This window comes from Lissotriton helveticus, chromosome 6 (assembly GCF_964261635.1).
Source record: "Lissotriton helveticus chromosome 6, aLisHel1.1, whole genome shotgun sequence".
In the NCBI taxonomy this organism is placed as follows: domain Eukaryota; kingdom Metazoa; phylum Chordata; class Amphibia; order Caudata; family Salamandridae; genus Lissotriton; species Lissotriton helveticus.
The window spans coordinates 1,149,444,879-1,149,456,150 of record NC_136067.1 but is presented as its reverse complement, the minus strand read 5'-3'; the positions used below and the strand labels follow the sequence as shown (position 1 = coordinate 1,149,456,150).

The following is an 11,272-nucleotide window of genomic DNA, read 5'->3' as shown; positions in this document are numbered from 1 at the left end:
AACACGTTGGTGCATATAGGCAGCCCTTTGCGACAGTAATGTAATCTCATTAGTCAGAGGAACACCTGGTGACCTCCCAGAAGGTTATATACAAGTCTGTGGTTTGCAATCCTGCCTAGCACAATCATGGTTTATGGAACAAAGGTGTATAAAAGGATTAAACCTATTTTTTGTATTTTCCACAATGAAAAACAATGATGAAACAGCCCTGATCCAGAGACCAAAGCAAAAATTACTTGATCAAATTCAAGTCCAGGAATTTGAAGGTCTTCCCAACTGTTAGGAAGAGGTGTGGCGCCGGCCAGGGTGACTGACGCTGGACGCTGGGGATCACGGTCTGATCCCTGGCTTCGGCGGCAGGGGTCTGCCCAGCACCATGCAACTCTAGGCAATAGTTTGCTTAATCTTCCCAACGGCCCCCAGCGCCGAGATACCCCTTCGGGGGTGATTCATGCGCTATACAAGTACTTGATTTACATTTATGGAAGAGCAGCAATGCCGTGGGAGTGGGAGATGACGGATTGTAGGACTGATAGTCTGTAAACTTGATATATTACTAAAAGCAAACAGTAATCTTGTGTGACCATTGAGCACTTTGTCTGAATGCTGTGGGCCTGCCCCATATGTTAGTCAAGCCCCTTTCCACAGAAGATGCTTGAGCTCAACTGAGCTGATGAGGAATTCAGCAAAGGTTCCTGGACTGCCCTGGTGGAAGATCTCTGTTTATGACGTTTGCCAAGACTGCACTGCCTTGCTTACGTATTAGCGCCCACAGCCGCGGGTAATAACAGATGCTAACCACCTATCCATGGGGAGGGGGGTATTTCTGTGAAGCAAATGGAAATGAGGTTATGAGACAATCAAAACACACAAGATGATGGACAGAATGTTGCACAATGGCAAAACATTCTCCCCCAGTCACAGATCTGGGTTTAATCCATCGATATTTTGCTCACCAAGCCACCCCAGTTCAGACATGGCCATATGCAAATATGAGACAATGCCAAAACGGTCAACTTCTGACTTCTGGTTCACTGTTTCATGCTAACAAGTTGCAACTGCTGCCTGCTAAAGCTTACCACTTCTCTCTCCTTCGCAATCCCACAACTCCCGCACAACAACCTATTTGTTAGGCCTTATTCAGGTTACGCAATAATACGAATAGCACATGACCTCATCAGCCTCCCCTCCCGCCTCCAACAGTCTTCTCTCCTCAGTGTTCCACCTCCCGCGAACCCACATTCCACCCGCCGGATATTCCACATGGGAACCCAGGTAAGAGCGAAGAGCATAACACTCTTCTTTCTCAGCCTCTTTCCTACCTGCATCAAATCCTACTCTCTCCCCACCTGCGACCTGCCAGCCCCTCACTACACATACCAGGAGTCTATAAAACACTGGGACATATGTACATGGCAATTGTGCCACAAGAACATCGCTTTTAACGCCGTTCCTGTGGTGCAACGCCCTGCTACATACTTACAAAGTGGCATTAAGTAACTTTTTGTGGCTTCACGCCGCTTTGTAAATATAGTACCCTTTCAAGCAGGTATTTTTTATTTATTTATTTTATTTTTATTTTATTTTATTTTCAAGAGTTTTATATAGCGCTGGCTAGACCAGTTGCTTTGGGCGTTCCACTGCAACAACTATTACTTTTTGACACTGCCTCAGATTTACAAGGATCTGTTAATCTGAGGCAGCGCCACAAACTAACGCCATGTAAGAGCAGGAGTTAGAATAGCGAAACGAGGAGAAATACTTTTATTTCTCATCGTTTTTGCTTTTTCAACGTGTGCTGCAGCACACATAGAAATAGCAAAATACCATGAATGATTTGTTATGTGCAGGAAGGCGTCTCTTCCTGCACATAAACAATCATTAAATAATGATGGTTTGCTACTTTTATTACTCTAACTATTATTATTATATGCTGCATTCTGCTGCACACATAAACGTAACAAATCACCATTATTGACTGTTTTTGTGCAACACAGGCCCCCTTGCACTATGCTGCAAGGGGGCCATAATTGGTACTAGGCAGCCAATTTTAGAGCCAGCGCTAGGGAAAACGTTGGAGTGTGCCGTATTGCAAATATGGAGGATCCCTGCATTTTGAAAATGTCAGAGTGCGCGCTGCCAAACTTGACGCAGCTCCGCGCTCCGACATTTTATTGTACATATGCAGCACTGTTTTTTAGAGCTGCTCATCTCACTTGTAGTTGGCCAACACTCAACCCTTAATTTGCTTGAAAGAATGGAAGCTTCAGAGTCTGTAATAAGGACGAAGAAGAGGAGGGAGTAATGAAACTAGTTACACCCTCTCTCTGCTGAGCTAGGATTCGGGAGCGGACAGAACGTTTGATAAGCAGGCAAATAACCCTAGTTAATATCTGCATGCCAAGGAACACAAATGAATGTCCAGTTATCACTCCACCTTTGAAAGCACAAGTAGCTTATCCATTGTTGAATGGTGAACTTCATCTCATCCAATGGCAGGTCTATAAATATGTCTCAAGCCTATTTAGTTGAAAAAATGACCCAATCCCTATCTGCTTTCTGATACTGATTTTATTTTAACTGGCCTTTTTTGTAAAGTACTACATTCCACCTTACAGAAGCTTCAGAGGACTTAGGGCATATGTACCTAAAGGAGGAATTGTTAAATGCTAGTAAAGTCACATGCAAAAATCCTGGAGATGAATGAACTGGTCAGCAGGCGAGGATGGTATCTACTGGTGGATTCCCTCATGTGAATGTCGGATGCCAGAGTTGGCTATGCAGTTAGTAACCATGCCAGTCTGGAAAAATAACCCTTGCCCCTGATGCGCTGGGATGTGATACTGATCCATTTAAACATTTTCCTACACTGATGGTTTACACCACGATAATTTTAGAGCGAACGTATCTTCCTTCAGTGCCAGGTCTGCATTAGATAAAGGACTTTTGCGAGAAAACTTAATGGGCCTCAGTTCTCTATCAGGCAGTGGAACTGACAACCCTGCAGACCTTCCCCTGTGCCATCTTTAGCAGAAACCACACATAGTTGGGCAGGCAAGCCAAAGGGGGGTCATTCTATGGCCTACAGGATTTGTAAGCGTAAGGCAGAGATCTATGTGTTCCCAATTTACTGAGTCGTCTCTAGAATATGTGCTCAATGGCACACGTAGGACTTTGCAAGGTGTTGTTTGCTCAGTGTCCACAGTGGCGGTCCACACTCTTCTTTGGGTAGGTGTTCAAGGACTCTGAAACTCAACAAGCACAATTTAGTCACGAAGAGAATGACAAAATGTATATCACCCTGCAGAAAATATTATGTTGCCTTTTCATCTAAGCATGGTGTCTTCATGTGAAAAGAGGAGGCTAGCACCTGGGTTCTTTGACAGCCTTGGTGTCATAGAATGCACTATGGCATGGGTAGACAGATGAATCAGAGGGGGTGCTGGTACAACCTACCAGTGTTCAGCCTACCTATCAGCAATTCCATTTGACTCTCTGTATCATAGACATGCACATTTATGTTTAATAAAATCTTTCATTTAATGTTTCTTGCATTAGAACATTACATCAAACATGACAACAAAGTAGTGCAATGAACTGCAATACAAGAAGATATCCAAGGTGCATACTTCTAGTCCACTTTCATCCCCATTGGCCTATAGATTGTCTTTACTCTTCCTGCTCATTACTGACCACATCCTCACACACTTTAATTCTTGCACATTAAAATACAGAATCACCCTGCCCGTATAGTTCCACATTTTATAGAATTTTATATTTTCACAGATTACGTTCTGAACTACTGTGCAACGGTCATTCTTCTCAGCCGTGGAAAGAGATGGTACATTATACTCCACTTTGAAGCTGTATTCTCTCCTCACTATTATTGGCAAATGTTTCTTGGGATATGTTGTGGCCACCAAATGGCTCATGACTCTTGAAAGGCTTGTTGAATCCAGAGGAACTCTCCAGTCTACTACTCTTGACAGAGCTCTTTTAATCTCTTGACAGAACTTTCAGTATAGTGGATACCCCTAGGTAGCGTGCAAGAGGACTCCCTTTTCGCACCTCTTGGTCTCAAGCCTAAATTGATAAACCTGTAATTGATTGTGTCATTATTAAGTGTACAAAGAGGCCTAGGGACTGATTTCGAGTTACCCCATCACAAATGCAACAATGTACCCTGTCCGCCAAGCCCATTGTCTGCCCACCTCATTTAGAGTCTTGTTCACAGACAGGTTTTTCAAGGAAGGCCTCCTAGATCCTAGTAAAAAAAACTGGTTGTGAGAAAGATTTGGTTCATACAAGGCTTGCCTTCAAACTCAAAATAGCCCTTTCTTTGAAGAGCCATACCAGTAAAAGTGGGTCTTAATTTCAGGCCACAGTTGAAAAGTAGGTGCGCAAGACAAGCACCAGAAGTGATGTAAGCACTTTGCGTAGAGGGCAAATGTGGTACAGTCAGCTCCGGAGATAAAAAAGGAGCTTTATGTGGAAGAAGAGCCAGTGAGGCAAAGCCAGCAAGTTGGAGCCATAGTCCTCTTTTTTTTTGGGGGGGGGGGGGAGTTTTATATAGCGCAAACTCGACCCGAAGGAATCAGAGTGCTTCACATGAGTACCAGTAGTGTTACAGAAGGACACATTCATTTTATTAGGCCCGGGGAGATTGTTATTTGCCAAGAATCACAGAAAGTTGACTATCCCTGCCAAAACTCGAACCCGGTTCCCCAACTTCGAGGTCAACCGCTCTAGCCCTTAGGCCACATCCGGTCTTACCGGATGTCTTACCGGTTGTGTTCCACCATGTGAACGTCTGCTGCTGCTGTTGCCATGCAAATATGCACACATTATGGTGCCAAAAAAGGGACTGAACATTCTCCTGTGAACTATCTCGTGAACTATGTGATTTAACCGGCTCGGAAGGCGGCAAAGAGGTACCGACGGAGAGAGCGGTGCTTCCCTCGTTTCCTGAGCCGTTGCCAGGCGGGGTGGAGCCAACTACTTCGACTACAAGGTGACATACAAAACAACTGCGAGTAAAGACTACACCTAGGAATTCAGGTGATCTTTTTCTATGTTGCAGCTTGTTCAATATGTAGTCACTTTTTAACATTTCACCATATTTTTGCAGTAGCATTATTCAATATCTAGGTCCTGATGAAAGCAATGGACTCTTTAGTCCCTTTAATTTGCTGAAACATGTTGACCATTTTTACATCTAGGTAAATATTTGTTAAATTTACCTTTGCTGCTCTTTTAATATTGGTGGAGCGAGCATAAAATAGAATAACATTTTTTTCATTCCTGCTCCCTCACCCAATTTTATTCTCACTAAGCACACTTTTCTTCACTAGCACTGCAAATCAGTCACCCTAATTTTTGATCGATGGGTAGTTTGTGACACTCTAAACCATATTGGTCACTACTAGGTTTACAAGAGGTTACAATATCTGACCTTCCATCTTAAACCAGTAGTGGACCTATTATATGGTTAACAGGAATCCCAAATGATGAAGGGCGGTTCCGAGTGGTGACTGATGGGTATCCTGTTAGGGATCACAGGATGCTTATCTATGTTTCTTCATAGTTTTTGAATGGGTTGACACTGACTGCTTTAGTTTAATGTACCACACATAGACTTTGTATATAGCCCCTTTGACACTTTTGTGTTTTATAACCACAAACATACACATGCCTTTAAAAAAAAAGCCAGTACAATGTCAAATCGTGACACATTTAAGCCAATGTACAAAGAAAGTTTAAAACAAGAAATGAAAATGGAATTTTATTATTTCACAACATGTGAGCTTTGAATGCGCTTTTACAAAACAATTCTGTACATACACACTTTTTAAATGTGCACAGAGAATCATGTATTGGACTCACTCTCAGTGGATTCAAGTACTTCTAGGCTGTTATTTCTCAATTCCTGGAGTTGTCAATTCTACGGCTACCGGAAACTCTGGGGCAGGAAAAGTCCAGCCTATTTAAAGTTGGACCCAGTGTGTCTACTAAGGAATGGGAATTGCCAGGGGAATCAGTAATTCCGCATCTGATTCACCAAGTAATTCCTAATTTTTGCCTAAACTTTCCACTTAAGTGTTCAGGAAAAATTTCATAAGTACGCCCCAATGGAATTAAGAGGGTACTCGTAACAATGGCCATAGTGGATTGCGATGGTAGTCAGAGGCGAACCAGATGCATGCCTTCATAGCTTACTGTCAACGTTTAATGTACAACTTGACTTTAGTGGTTGTAGAATCAGTTGTATTCACATAGGGCCATATGTACTAAAGCATTTTTCCATAGACACAGAATGGGACACATCTGGCCCCTAGTCCCTTTTATTTAAAGAACATAAACACACTGATTCAGGGTCCCGCTGTGCGGCTTCAGAATTTATGTGAAATTGCATATTGCGGCAGTGCTGACCGCAGCCCTATGAAGGAGGACGGTTGACCTGAGCTTCCTACGGCTATCCTGTAATTGGTTTATCGGCTCCATGGAACCCCAATCAAAATGTTGGATAAGACCTCAGATTTACGTCAATAGCTTTGATCCAGATGGCCAGAATTTTGTTTAAAATTTCAGCAGTGCAAGAAAAAGGAGAATGAACCAAATATACACATGCCACTTTTAAGGCTAGAACAGATGGTAAGCCTCACTGTCTGCACTTGGCTTTCTCTCCCAGTTGAAAAAACCAGACAAGAAACCAGGAGAAAGATTTCAGCTAGCACAAACCTTGTTTTTCAAAATTACTACTTAACCTGATACACTGATGAGTGTTATAAATTGTGCTCATTCAAGAAATCTTGGTCACCCATTTTTGGCTCTCTTGCGATGATTTTAATATTGTGTACTTTTTTTGTGATCACAGCACATTACAGCAATGAATTAATAAAATATTAACAAAACCATATTTCAGACCTGTCCTGTTTAAAAATGTTTGCATTGACACGTAGAAATGTCGACCCCTCGGAGTGAAATTTGTTAGTTGCTAACATCGCGACTGCGAACATGAGGAGTACAACCACAATAGTACACAACAGTCAGCGAGAAGGATTGCATAGAGGCTTCTTTGACCATTCAAGCGCTTAGCTTTTTGGAACCTAGTCAGTTGTAAAACCAGCAAAATGATGAAAATGGCAATGTTCAGAATTAGGAAGAGTCTGGTGTAAGACGCGGACATCGAAGGAACACTACTTCGAGCCGGCGTCTCCATCTGTGCTGATCCTTGCCTGCCTATTCTAAAAGAAGCAATGTTTTTTTGTTTTACGTTCGGAACATCTACAAAATCTAACAAGTCTTGCATCTCCTCCTCTTCATTGACGGGCTGCTCGCCCAAGGCCATTGCCATGGCCTTCTGTCGTGTTTTCTGCTCATTCACCTCGAGTTGTGCAAAAAGGGCCGCGCCTGCATTGATAAACTTGTTGCCTCGGGCTCCTTTCCTACTCTTTTTGGCTTTGCCTTGCGGCTTCTGATGCTGCTGAGAAATGTCAAACATCTTCTCAATGGCTTCCTCTGTGTTCCTTTTGTCTGAAAACCTCAGTAAGCGCTCTGCCATCTTTCTAAAACTATCCGTGTTCCCCACATTGGACAAGATATGCTTTTCCATCTGCTGGAAAACTGGCTTGAAGTGCTGTAGTTTCTGATCCACAATTCTACCATAATCCTTCACCGGTGCCACAGGAGAGTTTGTGATGGCTGAGGTTTTATCAAACAATATCTTCTGGCGGTCTGCATTAACCTCCGCGAATATCGACTGGCTTGGGGTTTCTCCTGTAAATAGGTAAGCTGCGTAAGCATGCTCACTAGTTGCTAAGAACACGTCAACTTGCTGGTAGTCTCCACTGACAGTGAAGCTCTCTACATCCACAGAAGGACCTATAAAGAGGTACACGGCCCTCGTAACGGGTTTTCTGAGACGGGTGGTAACGTTGACATAATTTGTACCATTGTATGGGTAACCATGTGGATATGGTATTGATGCAATAATAGCTTTTTCACTCTGTCCGGTGTCATCCATCCAGAACATTTTATACAGCCCGTCTCTGTGCCGAAGAAAGGCGCCATGCACACCATCTATAGACGCTTCCTCAAATGGCATGTCCACATTGTGGAAGAAGCTAGCAGTCGCTTCAATAGGGCTACCATGTTCCAGGTGGATTTGGTCCACAAGAAGGAGGAGCTGAGGATGGAGGAGCACAAGGTTTCTTTGGATGTTTTTGATTTTGAGGTCAGGGTTGTATGCTCCAACTCCTTCTCCCCTGATGAAAACTACACCACTCTTCTCTGCAGCTGCAACCACTTTCCCTTGACAGTTGGCTGCCAACCCATATTTGTACTTTAACCACTTTGATGAGCAGTCTTCTGTAATTTGCCCTTCCCATGGAGCGAAGCAGGTCTTTGATACCGCTGGGGAAAACATCAGTGCATTGTTCAAAAATGTGTACTTTGGACCGTACAGAGCTTCGGTTATGAAAGGAACTCCATTCGGAGCAAATGTAAACGAGTTCTGGTCGGGGTGCTCATGGCCTGCATTAAAGTTCCTCCAGCCCTTGACCCACTCAGCGTATTTGTTTTGATGCACAATGTCGTATATTGCACGCCCTCCTAGCTTTCCTGATTTGAACGAAAGAAAAGGTCTGTTGACTTCTGCAGGTAAAGCACTTCCATAGGTCACAACTCCCCAGTCCTCAAAATAATGTAACCTTGGGATTCCAAAATCTGGTGGTGGCCTGGATTGTAATGTTGCATCATACCTGCAAAATGAGAAGAAAAGTATAAGAAACAAGACAGCACCTACTATGAAAATAAATGCAAGAAAACTAAATGTAAAGGCGTAACGCATTAAGGTGGTCTATCATACAACATGCTGTTGGTTCCATAAATGCACTTAAAAGTTAAACACAACACTGCTTCACTCAACCCCAGAATAAGTTTTCATACCAAAGATGAACACCGCACATGCATGCAACCAAAACACTACACTTACTACACTTGTTACTCTTCTCGGCCCACATGATAATCAATATAGTCACAAAAATGATACCTTCGATCCTCAGGGCTGTCAACTTAACACCATGACTCACAACCAAGGTCACTTCAAGTGACGCATCCAAAACCACGTCAAAGAAGTGCATGGAGCAACGTCCCGTCAACCAACACCACAAACACAACATTCAATCCATGCTTCAGACCTACCTCAGCAACCATTCCTCAGTGTTTGAGATTCTGTATTATAGTAGAAAGACACAATCGACACAAGCACAAGGGGGTAAAGCCACGCGTAACCCAAACCAGCCAGAGCTGTGAGAAAATCTACAGTCCCGTAAACACAGAGTGACAAGAGGTCATGGCAGAGATGTGCTATATAAAACCAATCCCATAGCATACCATTTTATATATATGAATTGGAGTCCCTTGACAGAACTAAGAGTCCAACCCCGAGATTCATCAAAGTCCCGTTTTGCGAGTCCTTAATAGCGATTTTTAAGGAATCGCTATTACAGACTCGCAAAACGGGAGTCATGTAGAAATCGCAATATTTTTTGCGATTTCTACTGCTTCCTTATTTGCGATTCGGTAATTGCTAATCGCAAATAAGGAATGGCTTTCCCATTCATTCCTATGGGCCTAAAGGCCCATAGGAATGAATGGGGAGTCATTCCATATTTGCGATTAGCAATTAGCGAATCGCAAATAAGGAAGCGATTTCAAGGGTGCCAGGGTGTCCAAAGGACACCCTGTAGCACCCCTGAAATGGTAAGGTACACTGGTGTTGCGCACACACATGTCCAAAGGACATGTGTGTGTGTAACATACAACTTAGAAAAATCCACTGAAGTGCATTTTTCTAAGTTTTCGCTATTTACCACATAGTTAGACTTCGAGGTAAATAGCGGCTCCAGATTGCGAATTCGCAATTTTAAAATGGTTTATGAATTGCATTTAAGGAATCTCAAATTGAGATTCCTTAAATGCAATTATTCGCAATTTAGCGATTTCTAAAGTTGCGATTTTTGCATTTGGGATGATGAATCCCAAATGCAAAAATTGCGCTTGCAAAGGGCTAGATTTTCAGAATCTGGCCCTTTGTGAGCCGATTTCGGCTTCATGAATATGGCTGCAAGTGTACCGAGGTGTGTCATAGTCGTGTTTGTGAGGGCCTAGCGAGAATGGCACATAACATTAGGGATTGTGGTGGAATATATACCCCGGTATAGGAATATCCTTGTGTCCTTAGTGTTGCACCCACACTGAATACTACACTATCTACAGAGCCATTAAGCCATCATCGGCAAATACACTTTGTATGAAACATTTGAACATAAATAGAACAATTTACTAAACTCTGACAAAAAGATTGTAGTTGCCTATTCAACCAGAAAGGAACATACATACGTGGATTCCGTTTAAACTATGGATAGTGAGCTACTTTTTACTGAACCAGCATACAGAGCTCTTGCATAGGTTTTAGAGAGCCCATTCGCTTCAGGAGTGCCACAGGATGATGAGCAGGAGCATACAGGCATATTCAAATCTTTTCCATACTCAGTTGTGTAAACAAAATAAAATGAAGATTGCTTCCATAAAGCTGTCTAGATGAAAAAGTACAAGTCACTCCAAAACCGCCACCCGATCTTCATTGATGGCATTAAATATGGTACCATGACCAACAACACTAGTAAATCAGTGATTGGATGGAAAATCATTAGCAATCAAGAGATTAGTGATTAGGAAGAGGTGTGGCGCCGCGGCCAGGGCGACTGACGCTGGAATCTGGGGACCACGGTTCGATCCCCGGCTCCGGCGGCAGGTTAGCCCAGCACCATGTGACTCTGGGCAATAGCTCGCTTAATCTTCCCGACGGCCCCCCAGCGCCTAGAGACCCTTACGGGTGATTGTGCGCTTTACAAATGTGGACTTTACTTTTTTTTTTTTTATATGTAGCTCATTCCTTATTTGGTCACTGAGAGCAGGCGGCGATGGGCGGTTACTTTGAAATACCTCTCAGCCCATGTTTGGCCACATCTACTACAATGATAGGGCATATTGCTTAAATAATCCTATTAACAGGCAGTGGTGGTTCCTCCGCTAAGGCGGAGGAGCGTTGTCCCACTGCTTTTCGCAGTGAAAAAAAAAGGAAAAATAAAATGATAATAACTCAATGTTATTATCATTTTATTTGGTCCTCCTGCAGCATCTTGGCGGGGAGGATCTGCTCTGCTCACAGAGCAGGGGGAGGAATGGTGGGTACTATGTAAGTGCGCAT

General features: G+C 43.1%; 1 protein-coding gene across 2 annotated transcripts in view; it reads right to left on the bottom strand.

Moving 5' to 3' along the window:
- Nucleotides 1-5,755: 5,755 nt before the first annotated feature.
- Nucleotides 5,756-11,272, bottom strand: part of DSE (dermatan sulfate epimerase) — a 258,865-nt gene continuing 253,348 nt past the window's right edge. For both annotated transcript variants that reach the window (XM_078648808.1, XM_078648809.1), the window contains exon 6: nt 5,756-8,759. In XM_078648808.1, the coding sequence (XP_078504934.1) occupies nt 6,995-8,759 (1,765 nt within the window). In that variant the 3' untranslated portion in view covers nt 5,756-6,994. The remainder of the gene's footprint in view (nt 8,760-11,272) is intronic.